The 26,963-nt window shown below is 38.6% G+C and overlaps 1 protein-coding gene across 1 annotated transcript in view; it reads left to right on the top strand.

Moving 5' to 3' along the window:
- Positions 1-14,417, top strand: part of LOC139735811 (protein Wnt-9a-like) — a 73,956-nt gene extending 59,539 nt beyond the window's left edge. Inside the window, exons 3-4 of the mRNA XM_071646559.1 lie at positions 8,289-8,563; positions 13,935-14,417. Coding sequence (XP_071502660.1) covers positions 8,289-8,563; positions 13,935-14,417 — 758 coding nt within the window. The remainder of the gene's footprint in view (positions 1-8,288; positions 8,564-13,934) is intronic.
- The last annotated feature ends 12,546 nt before the right edge of the window (positions 14,418-26,963 follow it).

The raw sequence follows: 26,963 nt of genomic DNA, 5'->3' as shown, positions 1-26,963 counted from the left end.
CACTTTCCGCAAAAGCTATTCGGGATCCCTAAGTATTTTTCGATGGATTAGGGGGTCAAAAGTGCCGAGACTTGACAATGTACTTGGAAAGTGAGTCCCTTGTCTTCACCGGAGCCAGGGATGGAGTTGGGCGTCTTCTGAGGAGCCTTTTCACGGAGAGAGGGGGACAAAATATCAATACTGTACCTAGCCCGGGGCTTCATGCTTGCCCCTTAAACCCACCACGTCCAACTTTTACCCCGTATCATCAACACGCAGTGGCAACCGTTTACCGAAAAAAAAAGAAGACATGTAGCATGTCGCATGCCCCCAAAGGATTTAACTAAAGTTGAAACTCTGATTTCTTACCTTCTTTTTCTCACTCCCTTCCCCCTCCCCCACTTTCCCTCCTTCTTTCTGTTGAGCAAATGTGAGGCTCAAATGTTCTCACAACTATAGCTGAATCCATATTTGGATATTGAATGTATCGATAATAACTAATGTATCACATAATGTGGTAAAAAAAAGGAATGAATTTGAAAACAAACGGCGGGATGGATTCGCAGCTTAAATAGGTCTATGGATCAAATTCGTGCCATCAATAATCACTACATCGATATCTTCAAGAACTTTGCTTGAGAAGTAAGTATTAGTTATAGTCCTGAAGTCAGCATTCCGCTGACTTCATGACGCTTCGCTTGAATGAGGTTGAAGTCAGTGAGAAAAGAAATTAAATCATGTAAGGGGTTTGATGTCCTTGTGATTATTTTTTCCCCATATGTTAGACACAATTTTACATTACACCATCATCATGCCGTTTAATTTGGCTCGGCGTTTGTCTTTACCTTCTATTTGGTCAAAAATGTTGAACAATGGTTTGCCCAAATGAAATGAAAATTAGTGAGATAAAGATACACATAAAATGCATTTATACAAAGATATTATGATTTGGATTGACAAATTGAATGAGACAAATAATTTGTCGTCATTGAGTAGATTTGTGTAGTTGTAGGAACCAATTAAGGGTGAAATTATTACCAAATATGGCGAGAAATCATAAGCATTTTGATATGGAGTTAACCAGAAAGTGTCGCTTTAAAAAATGGAATTAATGAAGAAGTGTTCGAAGAACAATAACATTTGTGATACACGTTTTTATTTACTTAAATTTTTTAAGAGTTCACTAAAATGCTTGTAGCTAATTTGATTGCCGACAACAGCATGTGCATCTCTGTTGATACTCTCCTAATAAAAAGAAGGTACAAGTATAATATCATCAGCGTTCAATAGTATGGTGAGTGCAGAGCAAATAGTCACGTCCCTAATTATGGCCGTCTTTGTCGCATTTTACACGATTACAGTACATGCTCCCTTTTAGTTTAATGACCCGATCGCACAAAGCAGTACAACAGGTCACCTTGGGAAACATACCAACTCTTCACACTCAGTGTGTCGTCAGTAAAGTAAGGTACGGCGCCTCACTGTAGCGAAGGATACTGGACAGGTTTTCGGCGGGCCTTAAACCCGTAACCTTCGGCGTCCTAACCACTGGTCTACCGCCTGACAGACATTCTCTTTCATTAGCAGACGAAGAACACGTGCAAACCCTACGCCAAATCCGTCACCATGTTTTCGCCTGTCCGCGGGAAGTGACCCTAATTAAAACTTTACGACACATTGGGATTTACCTTCCTAATTTCATCCCTCCACCTGGTACTTTGGCATTTCCTCTAATCTATGCACACACACACACACATACACTCTCTCTCTCTCTCTCTCTCTCTCTCCCTCTCTTTCTCACATTCTTACCCTCTCTCCCGCCAAACATATATATATGTCTTTCCTCTGCTACCTGCTAACAAAGGTCATTGACCCTTTTAGATAATGAGTCTCCATTAGTAAAATTTAGCCAGACCTTCAGACGTATGTCTCCCGAGTGCCCAGCAGCTGACGGAACAGCGCGCACACACACACACAACACACACACACACACACACACACACACACCATATCTAATAAATCATATCAAAACGCACACACACAACATATCTAATAAATTATATCCAAACGCACTCACACACCCACAAAGTGTTTAACGAAAATTAGCCTGCACTCGCACATTCAACAAGTTCAATTCAAACGAACAATAAAGTTTGCACCGCGAGATTTCATCGCGCGAGGTTATGCTTGACGACATGCAACAAAAATCTTTTGCACACCGAGGACATTGGCCTTCCGAGGACATGACAACAAACATCCGGGATTTTCTGGCCGCATATCGTTATACAGTGGCAAATCTGATAGGCAGACTGATCTACACGTGCATTTATAGGCGCGCGCACGCACATACGCACACAAGTTCGGTTTATCTATTTGAGTCATATGTGGTCAGTGAATGACTGACTTTTGGCAAACCTCGCACGCTTCAGACGAGCAGGAATATCAGTGTAGTTAGTCACTTGCGCTAGCGACAGGTGCGTATCCTGTCTGGCGGAGGCTTGACCTCTCGCTGCCAGGCAACTGTAGTCTCTTTCGCGGCCGAAGCTCTTTGGAAGTGATGTGCATGGGTAGCATTGTGTAAGATATTTTCCTTTCTGTAAATGATATGAATATCAATAAACACAGTGATGCTTCTGATACAAATGTTGGATCAGTCATTCTGATATTTTCTCAACTGAAACATAACCTTGTATTGTTTTGCAAGTATACATGCATATGTATGTAACTTTATTATTGTATCATTTGCAAGTTGTATGTATACGATTGACATATGATTCCTAATTCATACTGTGTTATGTTCTGTTGGAAAAAGGAGAAGAATGAAATAAAATGAAATGAAATGAACTCTTATACTTCTTTCAACAATTAATTTTAGTTAATTTGTACAATGATAGTGATGATAATTATGATTATGACAACAATAATAATGATAATGATAACAATAATGATTACAATAACAATAAAAATAATAGTATTTATAAAGATTATAATATTAAGTGATGAGAATAAAAATAATATGAATATTAATTACATGAATTGTTATTATCATTATAGCAATAATGATAACCATGATTATAACATTGAAAGTGATCATAAAAATATGATAATATCGTATCACAGTAACTACACTCGTGATCGTCATCATCTTGATTATCACTCTGATAATGATTCATGATCTAACATGGCACATCTCGGAGTTCAGCGGTATTGATGATAATTTAGGAAACATTTAAAAAGTGAGGTTGGCTTATATAATCGTATAATGTCATGATATAAGGAGGAATATTTGGGTTTCAATTCTGACTTCTCTGGATTTTAACCAGGAGTACTTCTGATGAGTAGTTGTCATGGCAACGATAATATAGGCTGATATTATGATACCAAGAGTCACATTTTACCTGCAATTTTATTCAGAGAAGAATGTAAATAAACAAAAAGTGTACATCATTCACAAACGGAATGCGTAACATTTGGTCAAACTTTTTACCGAGCACTCACATCTGCAGGAGTGCTCCGTGTGTAGTTTTAAGCCACCCGAACCCCAAGAAAGTTCCCGAATGTCTCGATATCTGTCAGCAGACCGTCTAACTAGGCCTTCGCGCGCAATTTAACGCAAAAGTTCAAGGAGGTTTAGTAGATGCACGTCTGCGGGGGTATAGCTTGAACCTTCCGGTAGCCAATCGTGCGTCGATTGACTCCATTCGGAATGATGGCGCAGTCCCGTGAATCATCGCCAGAAAATCTCTCATGCTGAAAATATCTCGCTCGACAAGTATGAAGAGTAGTAGAAGTAACGTCTCCATTTTTAAATGTCACTAAAAAACTTTAGCATTCAATTCAATTCGACTTAATGCAATTCAAGTTAGGTCAAATCACTCAAGCCAAGGAAACGCGAACCCTCGGCAATACGTTTTCCTGGATGTCTGACTGTATTTGGAACAGGATTTTGGTAACACTTGCCTCTTCTCTTAAGATTAATAAGACAAAGTCATGACAGTCTGGAAGTACATCGGCATTCTTGCATGCTACATTTATAAAACACCTCTCAATTCCTGTATTTGACTGATCAAAACAACGCTTAACATCGTTATTGCCATGAAAGAAACATACTTTTCTATAATAGCCATTGAGAGCAGTATAGTACATAATCCGCCGAGGGACGTGGTACTAACACATTCTAAATGCGGGTTGACGAATTATGTCATCGCCTCATTCAACTGTCCCGTCCAATTTCGTTCATTTTGAAGTTGCGAGCTCATTACTCTCAAACGCCGTGTGTGTTGCATTCGTCATAGCTCTCGCGCTACCTCGGGTCTAAACTCGGCTCAACTCTCGGTCGTTCTTGCCTCGACTCGGTTCTCGAATCGGTTCGGTTTTCGACTCTCTGCGCTGCTCGGCTCTATTCGGCTCTGTTCGGCTTCGCTCGACTTACCTTCGACCAGTTTTATGCTGCTTTTCCACATCGTAGTGTTGGCTTGCTTCACCGAAATTGTCCTGAATTTCTTTATCGGTTTTTAGTGTGGAGTGATGGTTGTGTTATTTTTCTAAACACTACCTGTCATTCAGGGTGAATAGCAAAACGTGGTAAAAATAAACAAATGTTCAGCCATATTTTAAACTCTATGTCAATCACAGCTTACATGCAGTGTAACTCAAAAACCAGGTAATTATACGTGACTCATGGTAGAATTTTCGCTTACAGGATTACGGGATATTGCTGAATTATCACTTCTATCACAATCTCTTAAGTTTCTATTTTTTTTCTGATGAGTATGATAATTATATTAGAATTTTTGCCAACTAAGCCTTTTCGTTATGACTTGCAATGCATTTAGTAATGTGAGTAGAGTCATTTTACCAGAGTTTAAGCATTTATGGGCTAAATAATACATAGAAAAACCTTTCATAACCACCGCTAATGAGGGAGACCTATCAATATCAAAATTGCGATTTCCCTTTTATGTCAAAACCCTTGTCGTCATTTATACCATAATTCTTATTGCAAAATTAATGATATGTCTAAAAGATTTGACAGAAAATGATAATAAACAAGCATTATACAATATAACTTTAAGTTAGGATTCAGTGTTTCCAAGGTTATCTGTTCGTAGACTTACAAAGTGTGTGTTCTCCGTCGAATCACAAGTCATGACACAATCTGTATGCAAAGCTTCAACTTCCAATCTGCCTGACCTTATAATATCTGAAGGGGAGCGTCATATTACGAAAGGACGACCGTTTCGTGTTCTAGCATCTGATCAGACGCTTAACTCTCCATTCATGCGCCTAGCGGCTGACAGGGTAATTATTTTCAGTGCATATCAGCTGGTAAATAGTCACACGAGTCCCCCGCCCCCCTACAGTCACGTGACAGCACTTTTCAACCACTGGGGGCGGGCTTGCGACCTATTAACCGCATTTTCACACCAGATAAAAAGGTGTTGATTGCCATCATTTAAAAACTCGTCTCAGTCCATGATATTCGTCATTGGCTGATGATAACTAACGGTAACACATTCTACATGACACTGCGCTGAGAAATAGGTTATTGAGTTAAGAAGTCTCCGTCGCACTTGTGGTCCCGCCTCTACCAAAAATAACATCCGAGTGGGTGTTCAAATCATCTGCTTATAGACATTGTTCGTATAGTAACGCAGATAAGAGATCATTTCCAGGTGGAATCTCAAAAGCGTCTTGGTTCCCCCCACCCCTCCCCCCCCCCCCGGAAAAAAAACTGAATTGAACTGAATTGAACTGAACACCCCAAAAATTATCAATATGATTATCTTTGTCCCAAAATGTTATGAAACGGTGAAAGGAGAAAAAGACAAAAAGGTTAAAGAAGAAAAGAAAATGAGATGATACAGCTTTTTTATGGGGCCTTCAATATTTGATATATTTTCACTTTGATGGATTTTTCGCATAGCGAATGGATAATCATAATGCTCAACTCATATCAGATATCAAAAGTCGACCAACGACACTTACAAAATAATTAACTCGTCATCTGCCAGGAACTCGGGAGCCATGTGTCGAATCCTTCGAGGGAACTGAATCAGCTTGGAGGCAAAGGCTTAACATGACTGTGATGGAAATGCAGTAGGCGTGATAAACAATCTTTGACAATCGGCAACATTTCCACAACACACCTCAGCAATATAATCGCTGGTGTCTACCACTTCAACCATTATACTGCCACCTTAAAGTGGTCATGGGCGTTATTCATCTAAATGTCAAATTAATCGCTTTTATCTCTTTTCTTAACTATAAATGCGGAGTCTACCCCTACATTTATCAAGCCACGTTATCTCATGATTTCACGGTGACAGCAAACTGTATCCTGACTTCATTGTCGTTTGATCCGATCAAGTAAAATGAAACCACAGCAACGCCTCCATCATTTACCATGCAAATGAGGCGCCATCTTCAGCACGTACCACATCCCGTAGTCTTCTTTATCGATTAAGTGCTCAATGCTAAGTATCTCTTCGTGTCGGATTAAAAATCAAAGATTTTTGAATCAAGGACTCAAACCGTTCATTTTCTTTAGCTTTAACGTCTTCGATAAGTCCATACTAGCAGGTCGGCATTCTTGGATTTAAAACTCATTAATTTGTACTCAGACAAGAATGAGGAATTTAGGTTTACAGTTTTGTGAGTAACCTCCAGCGCAGGATCGGCTCGAATACCAGCAAGGTTCGTCCAAGGAGGTACCCGTCCCTGATTCTTCGAAGGCTGATAATTTAAAGGAAACCAAAGCGCATATATTATGTGAATTTAGTGAAAGCAGCAGTAGTAGTCGAACACATCAGTGAAAGTATGAAGGAAATCAGGCAATCGATTCAAAAGTTCTAAATCTAGAACTTCATGACGTCATTATGGACAAGAATATAAAGAAAATATGAAGAAAATTCAACACACTTTCACTTTTCTAGCATAATGAAAAAACACATGACTTACCTCTTTCGAAAGTAGGGGGAATGGTATTACTCTTTATAATGTCGGTAAACAGTCAATGGAAAGTGTACTGTTCATGACAACCGACATTTTGTGCAATTTATCCTTTCTTTATATTGTTGTCCAAAATGACGCCATAGACCGTTGTAGACTGCAGTAGTCATCTTATCCAGCAATGACAGCGCTAAACCTAGAGGGTTTCAACATGTGAACAATGGTTTTATCAAAATCGTTTCTATAATAAACCGTGTAGACTTAGGTTTATTGAGAAAATTAGCGATGTCTCCTTCTATTTTAGGCTTTATTGCAAAATTTTCATATGTGATAAAACTGAACAATACATATGCATCAAATGTGATAACTCGAACATTTTTTCAATCAATGCTCCCAATGGTAAACGGTGGCTTTAAAATCTGTATTTGTCGGGTTTTACGAAGCTGGGGGGGGGGGGGGGGAGGAGGAGGAGGGAGGGCGGCACTGGTGACAAAACTAGACCCCGACATGTCAACACTTGGAAGTGCTAAAAACTGTTTCCTCCCGGTCGCTCGACACAGTTTTACGGGAATAAATCTGTCATTCGATGAATGAAGGTGACTTAAACTGTCGCCAGAGAGTCCGACCAAGTTTAGGTCTCAATACGTGCCCCCGTAAGCGTTCTTCTGCACCCTTGCACGGTCACTACCAAGTGTTTGCAACGTCTCCTTTCTTCTACCCTTGGGCTGAGAGATAGACAGTGAGAGGAAAAAAATCTCTTGCAGAGCTTTTCAGTGTCTTTGTCTCTTAGTTTATAGCTTGTCTTCATTTCACGTGGAAACAAAGATCGAATGCTTCTTTTTTTCCAGCATCGGAAATCCACAACTTGAAATGAAATCTAGACAGCTCTAAACAGTCATTTGTTATCTTCAGGACATGATGTTGACATAGTAAGTTTTAACCGCCATCTCCGATCTTCTGCATCGATTCTATTTGATTTTGCTGATCAGGGGCAAACTATGTTCAGGTATAATGTAAGAGTACACGAAAATGTATGCATCTTGGTCTCACGGACGTGTGTAAACTTGCCTTGTCTCAATGCTACCTTGCTTCTGTCTTTTTATCTTTTGCAAAAGGAAATTTATACTAATGTTGCAAAGCGGAGAACCTTTTTCACCTGTCATGTTTTACTCGTAATTTGCTTTGGCTGTTTTCTTCTTTGTAATCCCACAATATTGCTGAAGTTTGCTGTCTACATGTGATTAAAATGACAAAAAGTACCCAAGAGTGGGCACCGAAGATTCGTATAGAGAGTGCCGTAAGAATGAGCCTAAGAATATCATGATATACTTTTCTCTGTCCCCGTTGTTGTTTTATAGGGATGAAGGAGACGGCGTTCCTCTCCGCCATCAGTTCGGCGGGACTCGTCCACGCCATCGCGCAGGGCTGCAGTCGCGGTTCGCTGGAGCGCTGCTCCTGCGACGAGGTCAGCTTCAGCGACGAGGCGAACCGCGAGGCGTGGAAGTGGGGCGGGTGCGGCGACAACCTCAGCTACAGCCAGCGATTCCTTAAGGATTTCCTCAAGGGCAAGTCCACGGGGAGCAGGGACCTACGGAGCAAGATGGACAGGCACAATAGCAACCTCGGTCTCCGGGTAAGTCTTCCTTCACGAGATAATGATGATATGAGTAACTCGCTCATCGCCTAGCTTTATCCGCGAGGATGTTTCCGGTTCATGTACGTGACTCTGAATTTTCGATGCAAGATGGTCTCTCCCGCCCCCGTTCTGTGGTTATCATTCGATTATCCGTTTCTATCCCATGTCATTCAGCATCATGTTCCTGTTTCTGTTTTCATGTTCCCCTCCCCCCCCCCTCATCTTCTCTTTCTCTCTAACCCTCTCTATCCCTTTCATTCTACTCTCTTCTTGTATATTTATTATGTTTATCTCCTCCTTAAAGGGATGATATAGTTTTGGTTGAGATGGGACTTCAGGTTTCCAGCCTTTTTGTGAGATGTAATGAGAAACTCCCAATAAAACCTCTAATGAAATATGAAAGAGCATTAATTCTAAGAGGAATTAAAGGTTTGAAATGGCTCAGATATCCAAAAACGAAAAGGTCCTAATAAAAGGTGGGATCCAACTTTTCATTGAGACCATATTGTTTTATCTTGTATTTTCATATCTCAGCCATTTAAAAAACAATTTCATCAAATAAACTTTGAATTCCTCTAAGAATTGTATGCTCTTTAATATTTCATGTTTGGTTTCTAATCATCTCGCAAAAGGTTAAAATCTGAATACCCCATCTCAACCAAAACTATACGATCCCTTTAACCCAAATTTCTCTCTGTATTACTCACCTCTTCTTCATACTCAGTCTTTCTAGTCATGTCCTCTTTATATATCAAATTATTTCCTTTCATTTCGTTATTCATTTTCAATAAATATGAATATATATATATATATATATATATATATATATATATATATATATATATAATTGCAAAACTTACATAAAATTGCTTGAAAAAAGTAGAAAATTAGACAGAAAAGGAGTACACATATACAGACACATAAACAAACACGAGGCAGCTCTCTTGTAAAAGGAGAAAGAGGAAATGTAAGGGAAAAGAAAGTAAGAGGAAAGGAGAACCTATCTACATAAGTTGACAGGAAAGGGTGCTGTTCGTTATTTCGAAGGTTCGCTATTCCGAAGGTTCGTTATTCCAAAGGGTCGTTAATCCGAAACACACAAATTCCCTATACCTAGAGGTTCGTTAATCCGAAAATGAAAAAGGGTTCGTTAATCCGAACATTTGTGGCGTTATTCCGAAGGTTCGTTATTCCGAAGATTCGTTAATCCGAAAATGAAATTCGGAACAATGAACCTTCGGGATAACGAATCTTCGGACTAAAGAGCCTTCGGAATAACGAACCTTCGGAATAACGAGCTGTAACCGACTGGAAAAAAAAAGGAGAAGGAAGAGAGATGTTGGGTCAAAACCAGGGCACGTGATGCACGAGATATGATTATAGACTCGCCAAAGTGTAAAGAGTTATAGAGAGGAGTTGTAGAAGGCAATAAATAATTGTCATGAAAAGGGACTTGAAATGAAGGCACAAATATGAAGTGAAGGCTTAAGGCTTATTTCATCCTTCTTCCACGCTTGGATTGATCTCAGCGAGGCTTTTAGGTGCATGCAATTCGCAAACAAAGCGTTACTGTGGTCTCAACTCCTAGCACTACATCCAAAGTTCGGCTACAGATAGATATGTATCTGGCCTTGCAATATCATGCACGTACCTTGCGCAAGTGGCACATGGGGTACTACGCGCAACTGGTATTTTTACATGCCTTTATTAACAACGGGGCATTAAAAATTAGCAAGCATAATCGATCATTCATGTCGTTTCCGCAGCAATTCAACAAGTGAAACTATCATTGAATCTCAGATCTTGCACTGATCTCCAAACGAATTTAAATTTAAATATGTACAATACAGTTGTATATCAATTTGAATGGTGCCTTATAAAAAACAAAAAAAAACAAACAAAAAACAAACAAATAAACAGTGGTGACTTCCAATGTGTAAGTCTATAGTTGTAGTGGCCAAGGTCAGTTAAACATCTTACAGTCTGCTCGCATGATTATTTTTACTCAATGAATTGTGTAACCTTAATAATATGTATTGCTTTTACTTCATTTATTATGACTCAATAGCAATCAACTCATCAGTATCGTGGTATGAATTATGTTCGCAACAATTTTAGTGATAGATACAGCATGCAATATATATGTCATGGAGTTTTTCGTCCGCGGAGGGATATATATATATATATATATATATATATATATATATATATATTTGTATATGCAAGTACTTTGGTGGCACATTACGAGTCAGCATAAATTAGAACAAATCGATTCGTTCTGCACTTATCTCTTGAACTCTCCACCAACCCCACGTGCTGTCAGGACAGAAATTTGAACTCTGACCCACTGCAGATAACCACGTCTTCTCCTTTTCGGAAGACGAAGATAGATGATAATAACTGGTCTTACGCCTTCTTGTTCACTTTGAGCACGCGTATACAACACTGCCGCTGCCAATATCCTATACAATTTGCCTTCACGCCAGTCAGATGTTTACACCCAAACAAAGACATCTTTACCGTAAAGAAGGAAACGTAAGCAGAGTTAGTTGATCTAAAAATAAAAAATGAAAATAGTTTGTAGCCCGGGATCGTAACATAATTTCCATGTACATACGGATACCTTGGTGACATAACCATGTCTCTGTAAGCTGTTGAATTTGTCATCGTACTTTCAAAGACGGCATTACTTGAATTTTTTTTCTACCAAATGAGGTAGTACCTCAATTTGCTTTTTTTTTCGTTGTTTTAGGTGATATAGAAGTTTGTTCTTCTTCTTTTTTACCTTTTTTGTTCAGTTCAGTTCAGTTCTATAATAGAACTGAACTGAACTGAACAAAAAAGGAAAGTTTGTTCTTCTTTTTTTCCTTTTTTGTTCAGTTCAGTTCAGTTCTATAATAGAACTGAACTGAACTGAACAAAAAAGGAAAAAAAGAAGAAGAACAAACTTCTATATCACCTAAAACAACGAAAGGAAAAAATTGCTGCATCCATTCTTAATACAATATAACAAAATAAAATAAATTGTCCACGTAATTATATGAATTATTTTCGTAATTGCATTTCAATATACATTATGCATGCATAAGATACATTTGCAGGAAAAACACTTAAAGAGAAAAAAAAATATATAGTACATGTACAGAAATTACTAGACACCAAGCGATTTGATTCATCAATGGAGGGATATTTGGGTAGAATACTTGGGGGACATCCCAGAGAACAGCCTGAAAATAAGGCTACGTGTGACTGACAAAAACAGTTCAGAGAGCAATGCGCGGAGCGATATCAGTTCGGACAACATTATGTCGCAGTATAGTTGGTGAATATGAAGATCAAACTGTTTCAAGAGAGATTATTTCAGGTCATTTGCTGGTCACATGGAATATGACATTACGTTGGCAGCTCAGTTCTTCAAAACGTTATCTGATGTTTTCTCATGCTCTAGAACTTTCTTCGTCTTTCCATGTGACTAACATCCGTTTACACGACTGTCCTGTGGACGTGGGTGTCACGACATTTTTGCTCCCTCGACAATTGCTCCGGTCTTATTTTCTCCAGGTCTTAGGGTTAGGGTTTTGATAGGATTTTAAGGTTTAGCTTGATGCGAGGATTAGGATTACGTTACTGTTCTGTTTGTGGGTAGGTTTTATGTTTGGCTTTAATAGCGTGCAGAGATTTCATGGTAGCAATTGTTGCAGGAGCAATGTCATAGAACCGTGGACGTGATGGTTATCGTAACGGATTTTAATTTTCTTGGGTTCGCGAATCACTTCAGTGAAAACAAAAATATAAAATCAATCTTACAAATATATATATATATATATATATATATATATATCCACATATGTGCGTGTGTGTGTGTGTGTGTGTGTGACAGACTTTGATATTGCTGTTTTATCCCCCCCCCCCCCCCCCGAGAAAAACGCCGAAAAAGCCCGCTTTAGCTATTATGCCTACTATTTCATCGCTTGATTATTCTGGAGTTCTCAGGTAAACATTTAGTGTGTACAATAGTTTGCATAAGATATTTGATGCAAATTATGAATGAAGTATACATACAGAGGTGTATTTTACAGTAAAAAAAAAAGTTATTCTGTAGATCCATAGGTTTGACTAGTTAGTATACGAATAATTTATGAGTTGTGAGTGCATAGGGCACGAATATCGCACGAGGCGCGAGATGAGCCACTGGTCTATTCAACAAGGCGCGTAGCGCCGCGTTGAATAGACCAGTGGCGAATCTCGCGCCGAGTGCGGTATTACGTGCCCCAATGCACGAACAAAATCATAAATTATTCGTTTTATACAACACCTTGTCCACAATCACAATATTAGTGACTGCCAACTCAGGAAGGCCCAAAAATAAATGTAACAATTAGGCAGAGAATTGTAAACCACCCTGTGTACTGCTTTCAAACACTCGTCATGATTCGACCACACAGTCACAGGAATCACAAACTCCGCAGGGTCTATACCCATTCTACGCTAACGTTAGATCGAGATAGGCCTGACTGTTAGGCCGATCTGAGATGTCGGTAGATCTAGTAGTAGGTCTAGACTTTGTCTATTTTAGAAAATGATTTTGTATAAAAACACGGAAAAATAATCAAATTACGGTTTCTCAACTTGAAATGAAGTCTTGATTTTGGGATCACTGTGGTCCACGTAGCAGATCAGAGTCAAAAGTAAAAACACAGCAGTAGGTATAAAGGCCGCGATACATGCAACTAGCTAGGTAAAGTAACTGCGCGTACACGTACACGTTAACGTTGCAGTACTCCGCCGCGCCTGGTCTGTGAGACTTACCGGCAGCGCAGCGCAGCCGGCCAGCACATACACAGTACAATGTACTAGTAGTTTGCTGGCGCTTTGCTACTATACGGGTGTGTGGTGTGAGCCACAGAACTCTGTGAGCGGCCATGCATTAGTAGCCCCCCGCGAAGCCGTGCTATAGTACCTTCGAGCCGTGCAATAGGCCCATGCCAGGGGCCTATTGTATGGCTGTCACTCTCAATGAGTTTGATAGGTATTTTCTATTGAATGTCATGTGACATGTTCTTGGCCAATCACAATTCGACATCATTCTGAGTTGTTGTATAATACACGATATTGTAAACCCTCTGAATAAAATGCTAAGCACAGCTAATGAATGCAATGAGTCATAGTAATCAAAATATTAAAACTGCTTTAACCTATTAGAGTATGATATCAGAAGTTGAAGTTTCATCCGAGTTAGATTTGAAAAGGTGACAGCCATCTAAACGTCATGTGTTTTTACTAAATTGCGGTATTGGTATCATACCATGATATACAAATTGATTGACTTATTACTATGTTCATCTTTTTCTCTTTGTTTCTGGTCCAGGCCGTGAGAAGACGGGTACAGAAGGTCTGTAAGTGTCACGGCATCTCGGGAGCATGTACAACGCAGACGTGTTGGAAACAACTTGGTCTCTTCCACGATGTCGGCGGCGACATAAAGCAACGTTACGAGCGCGCCGTCCAAGTTATTCTGGCTAACCGTGCTGACGGTGAAAACGAACTCGTCCGTCGTCGAGCGGCGCGGCGAGGAGACGCCGGTCGCGAAGCCACGGCTTCGCCGGGCAAAGGCGACCTGGTCTACGAGCGAGCCTCACCGGATTTCTGCTCGCCGAGCATCTATTCCGAAGGCACGGGAGGACGCGAGTGTGACAAGGTCAGGACTTGTGATAGTTTGTGCTGTGGGCGTGGTTACAACATCCGGAGCGTCATGGTAACGCGAGCTTGCCAGTGCAGATTCCATTGGTGTTGCGATGTCATCTGTCAACGTTGTACGACGCGGGAGGAGATTCACCTGTGTAGAGTCTAGGCGCGTCAGATCGAGACAAACTGACGCTTCATGTTGCAGTGCACAAATTGAAGGCCCTTGAGATTCTTCCAGCTCAATAGCGAAACAAAGCTATGAAATAGATATCCTTATCTGATATTGTCCGTATAGGAAAAATCGAAGATGATCAAAGCTAACATTGAGAACCACGCGTAAAATGAGAATCCTGTACGACGTGACGTTCCAGACGCCGTTGGACATATCTGAGAGGACGGTAATCTGAAACAATCGTGATACGTGCTCGAGGAATAGAGGACAGTGGAGCAGAGAAACTGAACTGCTTTTTCGTCGAGCACAAATAGAGATGGACTAACTTGAAGCAAGTTTGATAGCGTGTTCATTTATTTGTAACATAACGTCTTGACATGTTTCAGATCAAAAGACACTTCCAAGCGCATCGAAAGGATGTCTTCCGTCGTCTGCTAGTGTTTGATATCACGTGCTTTTTCCTTCTGTTTGCATGGCGTATGTTATAGATATTGATAAATAAATGGAGAGGGCCAATAAGGGACAATGAGATCTTTTCGAGGAAAAATGCTTGCAAAAGTACAACTGAATTATCTAACATTAATTTTGTCCAACATCTCTCAATATGTGTGAGCAAACGCACGATCGAGGAATTATATCGTTCACATTTGACACCAAAATGATATTTTTATCTGACTTGAAGTGCTCTACTGGTAAAAATGAAACCAGTAACTAAAGCGAATTTCAAGCGAATTTGAACGGACAGAACTCGTAGTGATATTCCTTTTTTCTACTCATCGATGGAAAGTATATAATTTATATATCATGATACGTACGTGTAAAGAATGTATATTATCTTCTTCGATTCTATGCATTGGACGCATTCAATGTGAATGATGTCTCCTTTCTTTTCATTTCGTAACACGCTCACCATTAACACGAGCTCTGTGCATATTGTGCATGTATCCGCGACGGAGAAATCTTGCGAAGAATGAAGAATAATGAATTTAGAACTCTTCACATGTTGTTATCACCCTAAGTTAAATTATGGCTTTCCTTTTGTAGTTGCCTTACCCGACGTTGTTGTCAGAGGTAGTCTTCGCACAATACGCCCTCGTTATGCAAGCGTCACACTCTCCCGACATTGAGCAAAGATGTACACAAAAGCAAAATGTAAATGTTCAAATTTAGCTGTGATTGTATACACATTCGGTTATTGATGAGGGCATCTTTAGCTATCGTTTGACCGCCGGTTAAAGTTTCTCAGGCTCCAACAGCAACTTCTTGAGCGGCGGCAAAATCTTCGTCATTCGTGTAGCCATTATGTTTTCTTCGTGTGACCTTCGGGTAAAATTCTCAATAAAGATTCACATCTTCGTGTATAGCCTTCGTGTGTGGTTCGGGGGCCATCGTTTGATCTTCTGTAGACATCGCACGTGCTTCGGCTTTTAATCGGCTTTAGACCATGTTCGGGGCCAACATCGAAAAGTGCCACTTGAAAATTCCATATATTCGTATGGCCATCTTGTGTCAATTTCAGGACAGTGTGAGGCCACCTTTAATGTTAACAAACATGATTATTTACATTGTTGTACAAAGCACAGAGGATGTGTGATTCATTGTTGCCAGACGCTTCTACCAGTGACATTTCACGAAAATGACAGTTTATGAGCCAAAAATAAAGGTGTTGTATTGTTGCTGTTACCAGGCTCCACGGTTACGGGAGAGAAAAATCCAATTAAATAGCGTCATCAGCGCGTTTGCTGTTTTCCCACAGTGCGTTCATCCTCTCGTAAATTCTTCGAGAGTAATTATTTCTGGCAGTTTAAAACAAGGGGAGACAAGACAAAAAAGGGGGCATAACTCACAAAGCCAGTTATGCCTGCCTTGTGTGCCAAGTGTACTTTTGATGGCCTTATACAGGGTTATCGGATTATTGAAAAAAAAATCGAGTGGATCGCACATCATCCGTCATGAAATAATCTTGTCTGACTCGTCTGATTCCAGAGTCTTTAAACCTTTCTGGTTGTTGTAATTACTAAAAGTAGCTTTAAGTCATAAAATCACCTTGATATAAGACATTATAAAAATAGAATTCATATGTCCATTGATGACAAAGATAAAGATAGCTTTAAATCCACTTGAATACCCTAAGGCGCAAGTTTAAAGTGGGCCTTTGATTTATAAGTGCCGTCCATGTTCATGTCGAGTAAAACTGAGTAACGTCAAATCATATAGAATCAAGTTAAAATCCGGTTTGAGAAAATAAAGTCATTCTATATGTCTGTAAAGTTTTCAAGTTCATATGTGACAATGATGTATAGGTATCCCCATAATATGCAGATTATGACGTCATACCTCAAGGGTCGCTAATTAGACCTATAAGCCATAATTTTTCCCAGATTCTTTGCGTGTGTATGTGTGTATGTGTGTGTGAAATTGAATAACTAAGTATATCTTGCATCATTTGCATCCAATTATTGTAGCATTGTGGTAATCTTGGCAACCATGAATTTTAAGGGTTGCAGTTGCTTGGCGTTTATCAATGATATGATTTTCCAATATTGTTTAAATGGGTAATATGGCCGTACGGTGGGAGGGGGTAGGGACGTGGATACTACATTTCCATATGGTGTGTAGATGAGCAAATTACACTACACACTACATGGCCGTATACGCTGGGAGGGGGTAGGGTCGTGGATACTACATTTCCATATGGTAATATATGTAAATGAGCAAATTACACTACAATTTAAGATATTTTTTCTTGTGTTTGATGATAACATTTCTAGCTATTCTAACCGGGAAATACTCATGGGTTTCCTGTGCGAAACCTTTTGGTTTTGATGAAACAGGCGACTATGATGTATCGAATCAAAATCAGACCGACAAATACAGTAGAGTTAGGCGTTTGCATGTAGCTGTGCAAGTGTTTGAAAATTTGGTAAATTCTGGTTTACAGTCCATGTGGATTTTTTATTTGCCTGTTTCAAGATAAGTCAAAAACTCATTTCTTTAATGTGATACGTGGTTTATTGTTGATTCAATCACTTGAAAGAAAAAGAAAAGGATATGAAATTCCATACTGAAAATATTTTGTATTGCAGGAGGACACTTCAAAGACTACATGTTGGGCATACGTGTGTCAAAGATCAAAAGTGAACAGCTTCGGACATAGACATTTTATGATTTAATTTTCGTCATTCATTCCATGCATATCAAATGCGACAGAGTAGTTCTACAGTCAACTTTGACTTACTGGAACAAAGGATTTACAGTATATGATGAAAAAATGAATTCATTGTTGTTTTCTAGATCAATTTGACACCTACCGTGGTTGTAATTTTCTCCAGGAAATGGAAAGGAACCTAGATTAACATTTAACATCAAAATATTACATGATATTTTAGATCAAATTTTAGTTGCTTTAATGAGCTGCGTTTATGACAAAAATATATAATTTCCTTCCAGGTATAAGATTTAGATTATGTGCTTAAGAACCGAATGTTTTTCGTAAACAAAAAGGGGATAGAATTATAATAGAAATCAGACGTCACCTGCCTACTCGTACGGGGTTACGCCTTCCCGACAACGTGAAAATTGAAGACCCTTCCATTGACACCATGTATTCAATGATATATTCAATGATATTTTCAAACGGCTGAATCTTACTATTCTTGCCATAAACTTGAAGAACGTTTGAAGTGATCTCATGATAGCTATTACAGCGCTGTAGATTGACAGAACAACCGATTATGATGACATTTTGCCGAAATTTTGTGGAGTTTACTATACGATTTGCGACCAAAACTATGAAAATTAGTTACATTCAGTGAGATAAGGAAATACTGCATTCTGTGAATTTTTAACAGCTCGTGTGTTTTATCCGAAATTGTGACTTTTTGGTATGGTGAAATGTAATGCTTTATCCGAATTTTTCCTTCAAGGCAGTTTGTATTTTGTGTACAGAGTTGAAAAAAAAAACATTTTTTTTTCATCATCATATATTTATGCAATAATCGAGTATAACTCTCTTCATGAACTTCTTTAATAGTTCATCCGGTGTTAAGTTATACTGCGTGAATGCGTGAGCGTAGAATCATTTGGTAAACTAGCAATACTCACTGTCCTAACATGGATTAGAGTGTTGCATTGTCTTTCTTTTTTTCTCTCCTTTGGGTAATCACAAACATTAGTCCTAGTTCGCATGCTCTCCCCGTTTTTAGTTGTTGTTGTTGTTGTTGTTTTTAAACGATGCTACTTACAAATGTTTCTCGAAAGATTACAAATGCACATTTTCAGAAGAGACATGCCATACCCATGATACCAGCTGCCACGGACGAATAAAAGATTTAGAGTTTTATTTTCTTCCTTTGAGGTGCTACTGCTTTCTTCCGCTTACCCAATATTAGCTCATGTTATGATACAATAGCCAACAATAAAGGAAGAAACTTGTGCTGGTACGTCAGTCCATGCATGCGTAGGTATGCTAACTTCATTACGGTTAAAGTTTATGTGTGATAATTTTTGGACCCTGAGAATCTAACTCTAACAGCCAAATTTGAATATAACAAGCAGCAAGAATTAAAGCATTCAGCAATTGGATCCAGTGCCGCTGTTCTATATAGTCCAGTTCTGTTGTACCCGTACTATAATCGTACCGATTGTTCCGCTGGGTAACGTCATTTATTCCATGAACAGCCAACCACTTTGAATCGGCTAGCGACAATCTTCAGTAAAAGAAATTCAAAGAGATTACTCCTATGTAACCGTTGCACTGAATGATATTACATGTTGATAACTACCGCCAGCATGGGTAAAACTTTATTTTCCACCCGAGATAACTACGAGTATTATCAGAATATAACTGTTTCGGCGTAGAATACGGCTTCCCGAGAAATGGTGGGATAATCTGTACGTATCACACGCGCAATTATAGCGACACGTCTAGATAAATTTACTTAATTTCATAGTACATAAGCATGGGATGGGAGAGGTTTTTGGTTTGTTATGGGCGCCATATTTCATCTATGCAGATCATGAAAGTCACCGTAAGCTGTATTCAGTAAATAAGTGTTTGTATATTGAATTGATTATGTTCATGTGAGGACGTATCTGTTTTATAAAAAAAAAAATGACGTCAGTTCCTTGTCTGCAAGAGACACTCGTCGTAATTGTACATATATTTATGACCATGGTCCTTATAAAGCTGTCTATGTTGTCAAGTTATTCATTTCTGTCGTATTCAAATATCGAGCAATGTGCTACTTGAATGCAAATACTTATAAAGCCTATGGCTGCGTTTGTTTAATAAAAAAAATGAGAGAGATTGAATATTTCTTACAAATGCTCGAGTGGCTTTATTATTTCAACATGTGCGCGGATACATTTTAATCAATCTAAATGACATCTACAACAGTTAACTTAAGATTTCGGTTGGAATCCAACTTGAAAAAAAAAACTCACTATTTTGCATTTTGTAAAATACACACACACACACACATTCAATAGAAACACAAATCAATTCTAAATTCAATTACTTATATTTGATGATGATGATGATGATAATATATATATATATATATATATATATATATATATATGAGTGTGAAAAGTGTGTTTTCAGTTGTTAGACCCCTGGGCCGTCGCATCTTAGTAGTGTGTAGGTGAGAGAGAGGATGAGACGATAGACGTAGCTTGAATCCTCATAGTATGTAATATATGTATTTATGTATATATATATGTGTATATATATATATATATGTGTGTGTGTGTGTGTGTGTGTGTGTGTCTGTCTGTCTGTCTGTGTCTGTCTGTGCGTGTGTGTGTCTGTGTGTCTGTGTGTCTGTGTGTCTGTGTGTCTGTGTCTGTGTGTGTGTCTCTGTGTGTGTGTGGTATAGCTCATATTCATTTCACGTAATCGCCAATAACCTCAAATAACCTTTTGCTTGCATGCGTAAACACAAACAGATAAACACATGAGAGGAAACAACAGGTAAAAGCGAATAGGCTGTATGCCAGAGTAATTAAAAACATCTGTTTAGCACACGCTTGGACAATTATCTCTACGTATAAAGCAGGCGCTACATTCAAAGTATCCGGGGATTCCCCCCCCCCCCCTTCTCTCTGGACAGAAGTGATTTCAAATATTGCTCTTCTGGAGCAGCTCTTCATTCTTTGTGGAAACGCTGTTTGTATATCACGCTACGACATCGCCAAACATTGAATTAACCTTGAATAGCAATGCATACTTTACAAAGTTGATAAAAGAAGTAAGTTTAACAATGGAAAAGAGTGGTCAACTGAACAGCAAAGTTTGTATAGTACAGTAACGTGGATCAAGAAACAAGTAATATGTGACTAAATAATAATCTAGAATTGATTCGTGTACAGCAGGTAATAAGGACATTATCATTATAAAAAGCAATCACTTTCAAGTACAAGAAAAATATAATAATACAAATTAAGGCAATACTTGCAGTGCAATGCACAAAGCAACCTTCTGTCACATTGGAGTTCGAGTTTTCTTTGACCACTCTTGAATCAAGTATACACGCTTGTAAGCATGAAACCATGAAATCCGCGGCTTACATCTTCTCCGAAGGACTGTAAAATGAAAATATAACTATACTTTCCCTTTGGGCGTTTCCACTACTGACAGTGGACTCAAACCGAGGACGTCAGAACTGTGAGTCCCTTGACCCATCCATTGGGCCATAACATCTCTTTGATTCGGTATAGAACGTGCTGAACGAAAAAGAAAAATATGAACCGATAACCTATGTACTTTAAAGCAGCAGAAAGCTTATTTCTTCAGTATTGCAATGATGAGCGTAGCAAGCGTAAATCAAGTCACTGTTTAAACAAAAACTGTTTTGAAGGCAGATATTATTAGTTCCACGATGAAATAACAATTTCCGAACGATGTCTTAATTCCCCTGCGTGCAACAAAAAGGCTTAGAGATAGACTAGACATTCCTAATTAGGAGAGGAAGTGCGTAAAAAGAATCAAAGAAAAACAACAGGTGAATTCGAACCCGAGTGAGATCATTACCAATTTAGATGATGACAGTCGTATCGCATATATTCATAAGGATTCATGACCGATCAGTTGCTATAACGTCACAAGTTCTCTTCAAAAACAATTATCACTTGATCACTCTTTCCTGCACTTATTTGTTTATTTATTTATTCATTCATTTATTTTGTCTGTAGATTAACAACACGGGCTCAAAAATTCTTAAATTAAAGAGAAGAGGTCAAACGCTGTTGATTCTGTTTTTGAAGTGGAGGAACAGTAGTAGTCTTCCTTTAAAGCCTCTAAGCAGAGTTTGTCAGAACCCCCCCCCCCCCCGCCCGTAATCTTTAGAACTGACGTAATGAAACAATTCAAATTAATGAATTCTTGTGTCGAGTTGATGAAGGACAATTTGCAAATATAGTGATACAAGACTTGATTAACTTCGCTTTCAAGCACAGACTTCATGAGTCTTATGCGTACTTTACATCATGTTTAATCTTTAACACGTGTGTCTGTGGGGAATTATTCAAATGCATGAAAGTTGGAAGCAATCTACAAGGTACAATATTTGCCACGTGGGGGCGCCAGCCTTGTATAGTATTGTTTCCAGATGAAGTGTCTGCGCCTTTGAAACAAAGGGGGCGGTGTGGAGCAAAGGCGGTGAAGTTGTGAAAGGACATGTCAGAGACACAAACTTTATAATTTCAGACGAAACAATCACAAATTCGCTGAAACAGTGCATATCTCATTGCTACAGTACGACTGTACTGACAAAAATAATGAGATACCACCATACTTACACCCACATTATATAACACAAGAACGTCACTGTACTGTTACCTTCTCTTCTTGTTCTTCTTCCTTTATTTCTTCTTCTAAAGTTAGTACAGTCGTCTGCACGTGATCGACAGTATTGCTGTGAGGTTCCTCGGTGAAGCTTGCACTCAGCCACAAATGAGAATCATTACACCTTGTTACGGACTGCCATTAGGATTGTAAGGTAAAATATGATCAGATTTTCTGAGGTTATTGCAGTCATAAAAAGACGAATGAGTAGTGGAATAACGCAAAGGTAATAACTGAAAAAAGTGTGCATGCTTGACGTGCTATTTGAATATTTTAGGATGAACTATGCATAATGTCAAGTGTTCTTGTGTTGTAGAGACGAAGGCAACAACGATGAAAGCAAAAACACGGTGCTAATTTCCAAGCTTGACTAGCACAAGCAGAATAATCAGAATATTGTTATGCCCTTCTGCCTCCAATGACAAAGTTTTCAGCCTTCGTATCTGTATATCTGTCTGTCTGCCGAATAACTCGAAGATCCTTATTTTCAGGCCATCACTTGAATTTGTTTGTTTCGTTTTGTTCTTGTTCTTGCATGGGCTTCAAACCTCTTCTTTTTTTTCAGTAATGAAATAAAATTGTTAACCACTCGTGTTACAAACTGTAAGATAATTTTCGTGATTCGGACTTTGGCTGAGATCTTTATCATCTTAAACTTAATTTATTCCCCCACCCCACCACCTACCCCTCTTTAAAAAGGAGGAAATGGAAAAATCAGGTGACATTTTTTGGGTCAAAGCGATCGAGCAGTGGAAGCACATTGAGATACAATGTCCCTAGAAACTTTTAAAATTCTGAGTGAGAATCCTAGGACAAGTTGTATGATTATGTCTCTAACACGCACAGTGCATTGAACAGTTGAATAGCTGGTGATGAAGTGATAAACTCAAGGGCAGGATTTTCAGCGATATCACTTTCTAACACTAAAGAGGTTGCTCTAAGTCATTAAAAACTATATAATCTAGTACTTTGTGTATGTACAAACGATTAAAACGACCCCATCAACGGGACCTACACTCTGAAATATTAATAAACTGAGGTAGAGACAATGGACACTACTTTATCACAACTTATAATCAATTTTCAAGTTTTGATTAAAAAAAAGAAAAGATAAAAGGCACTGGTCTTGCAGAGCCGCTCTTTAAAGGGTGAACAGCGCCAGCTATCAGCAGATTTTCCTTGCGCACCTGGCAAACGGAGCGTTCCACGGGGATTTGTGTCATTTTATACTAGTAGGTGAAATGCGTGCATTTGACATTCTCCTTCTCCTTCTTCTTTTTAAGGAAAAAGAAATGAAATAGGGGTTCTCTCCAAGGCATTTTTACTTAAAGTTTTGATAAAGCAATAGCCATAACTTTCTATTCAAATAACCTACTACAGTAAGTAAAATTCAATACATCTGCTTCATTAAGTTAGGAGCGATGTGAAAACCAGAATGTATTTGTCGTTCATCATAAACCCAGTGAGCATCTGCGACTGGGGTCATCTTGGTGAATTTATATTAGACACATTTTTTTTTAATCTAATTAAGCTTTTTTTTTTGACGACCGGAATAGTAACACGCATGAAACGTGCAAAAGAAAGTATCGAATCACGATTTATGCTGATGAAAACCAGCACTCTTCATCTCATACTTGTCATAGATTAAAATTAATTTTCTGAAAGAAAGACGTAAGTGACTGGCCACCATACATCTGTCGACTGAACCGCAAGGAACATAATCCCCTATTAAACTGACTGGACAACTTCCCAAGTTGTTCAACTCGTCATCCAATTAGCAATAGGCACGAGGGTGCACTTTGGGGGTCAAGTTCTAGACTTTTGCCAGGGCGTCTTAATGTTCTTTTCTCTTTCTTTTAATTGCACGACCCCTCTATTCCCCGCCAGCTATTATTTTCTTAGTGTCTGCGTCTTAGTGCCGCCTCCTTAACTCTCTCGCGGTGAGTCACCGGAGCGCTGCCCGATTGGCGTCGGGCCAGGTCCGGGGTGCGAAGGGCCGCAGAAGACTGCAAAGAGAGATAAGAGCTGTAGGCCAAGACGATGAATGTCGCTAGAATCCTTTTGGTGATCAGGGAGTTAAGTCTTTGGCACTTCAGGTATGCACTTGGATGAGGTACTTTAAAAAATCCACATCCAGAGAGCGGGTATTAATTGCCATGTTGAAAGATGCTCTTCACTATAACACAGAGGTTGCAGATGGACGAATAAAAAAACAATCATCTTTCGTATAAATTTCCTTCCACTTTCATGTCATAATTGCACAATAGTTTTTTGCAATGCCTTTATCTATTCCTCTTGATTCTAAAATAAAAGTAGAAGATGCATGAAGCTGTCAGGAAATTATTGTATTAAAAGTGCTAAAAAGTTTGCAGTGTTAAAAATTTGTATCTTCATGGGACAAAGTCCCCTGAAGATATTCAAAGTTCAATTTTGATATGAAGTTGTCACGAGTTACTAGTGACTTGTTGCATGTATATTATTTGCTGGAAATAAATGTCATTGAACCTGGACATGAACCCGAATCACGTTTAGGGTTATGCAAAACCTTTAGAACTATCATTTTGTCTTGAACCTAGGAGGGATGACGAATGGTCTTACCAACTAGATATTACCATATACGTATCCATTCTTTCTATATACTGTCCCTAATTTACCATTTGCAGATGACACAAAAACCCAGCATTAGTGCTTCAAAATAGTTCTAAAGTGTGAGTTAGGGATAGAAACGACCAATGTAAAAAAATTGAACCGGTATAATCGATGTTAAGTATTGTTAAATATACAAAATGTGAACAACAGTTATAATAAAAAAAGTTTCCAGACTAAACCGTCTACAGTTATGGCTTAATGAGAAAGTAGTGATATCTCCCTATATTTTAGGCTCTATTGCAACAATTTCATATGGTAGGATGCTTTGTGATACAACTGACCTACACATAAATGCATCAAAAGTGATGTATTGAACATTTTTTTAAATCACTGCTCCCAAAGGTAAGCAGGACCTTTAATACTGGTTACCATCCTAAGCCTATAAGTCCCCCCCCCCTTTTTTTTTTCTTTTAGAACAAAATAACGAGAAGAACTCTTTTTCGTCTGCAATTTATATCTGATCGTTCCCTCTATCTCAATCAGTATTAGAATCATTTTCTTCATCACCATTGTCATCAGATATACCATCTTCCCCATCATTAGTCTCAAACAAACAAATCAAACATCTTGTGAGTCAAAGGAATTACGTATCCAATATGATTTTAATGCTTCACAACCAGGCAAGGTATTTTTTTTCATACAAATATTTACAGCTTTGTCAGCACTTAAATTTCACATGATTCATTAAACTTGCACGAGTACGATAATTCTGTCTTCCCTTTTAATAATCAGTACACTAAATCTGCCACAGAAAAAGGGAGGAAAATCGCCATATCTGACAAATATAAAACTCTTTACGAAAATATACATTCCACAAACAGTCAGCCTCATAGTAAACTATATTACATCGATGGATCTGCAAAAACAAAAAATATTAACATAGTGATTTAAAAAGAAAATAATTTCAACTGGACTAATAAAAACAAGGCAATCCTAGCAGCCTTCTGTTATCATCTCAGTGGGTAATATTTCTTATAAAGCTTGCAACGTAAGGAAAAAGAAGAAAACAATGCCGCAAGAATTTCTGTTTATCTGATGTATAACTGCACATTGACAAAAATATCAATCATCTTTACAGTAATCCCTTGGTGGAGTATGCTATGAATAATACGAGGAGTGAGAGAGACAGAACAAATTTTGAAATCTGACTTAAACTTAAGTAATTTAAATTTTGTACTATCAAACTGCATACAAGTATAGTTCACCCACCACTAAATTACGCATTACTTGGCACTTGTTTGGGGGGTTATATCAGTCACATTTTTTCAAGCTCAACATCAAGAGATTCAAGTTGAATAAAGCCATAAGTACGATATAGTAAATTAGGACGCCAATAACAGAACGACAATTACACAAACAGAAAATAGCACTACATACTAACAGTATGCTTGGTGGTGATCATGGAAATGACAACAACAAAAAAAAAACAAATAGTGGAGGAAGTATTTTTTCATGAAGAATGAAGTCGAGAGAAAAGTTTTGGACAGTTGTAGTCAAGAACTGATATGATATAATAATATGTAGATTTTGTTCAAAATGACAATGTTGGTTTATCTATTTATCAATATGTCTCTCTATCTATTGATAGATTGATTTCTTCCTAACTTTATATGGCAAAATGAGAGACATATTTCACAAAATGTTCAAGGATCGATGGGCATACCAACAAATAGTTAACACATTCAAACCTGTCTACAGCGACCAACGTCTACAGAGGCCAGCTGCCGCATGCGACCATCGAGCACAATTCCCCCGAAAGAGAGAAGCCATGTTAACAACCCTGTCTACAGCGGCCACCTGTCTACAACGGTCACTTTTTTCGTCTTCCTTGGGTGGCCGCTATAGACAAGTTTGATTGTATTACTAAATCGGAATGACCGTCGCTGCATGGATTAAGACTCTCGATTGGAACACTGTCATCGTTGACTTATGACTCTCTGCCACTCACATGGGGACAATATTCATCAAGTTAGTCTTTAAGCTGAATACACACTCACTTATCTGCTAAGGAATAAAAGAATATTCCTTTGTGACTACAGGTGTAC

This window comes from Diadema antillarum, unplaced genomic scaffold (genome assembly GCF_040938485.1).
Source record: "Diadema antillarum isolate AM-2024a unplaced genomic scaffold, OU_Dant_1.0 seq00000599_RagTag, whole genome shotgun sequence".
Taxonomy (NCBI): Eukaryota; Metazoa; Echinodermata; class Echinoidea; order Diadematoida; family Diadematidae; genus Diadema; species Diadema antillarum.
The sequence above is the reverse complement of the archived record's forward strand: the minus strand, read 5'-3'. Positions and strand labels throughout refer to the sequence as shown.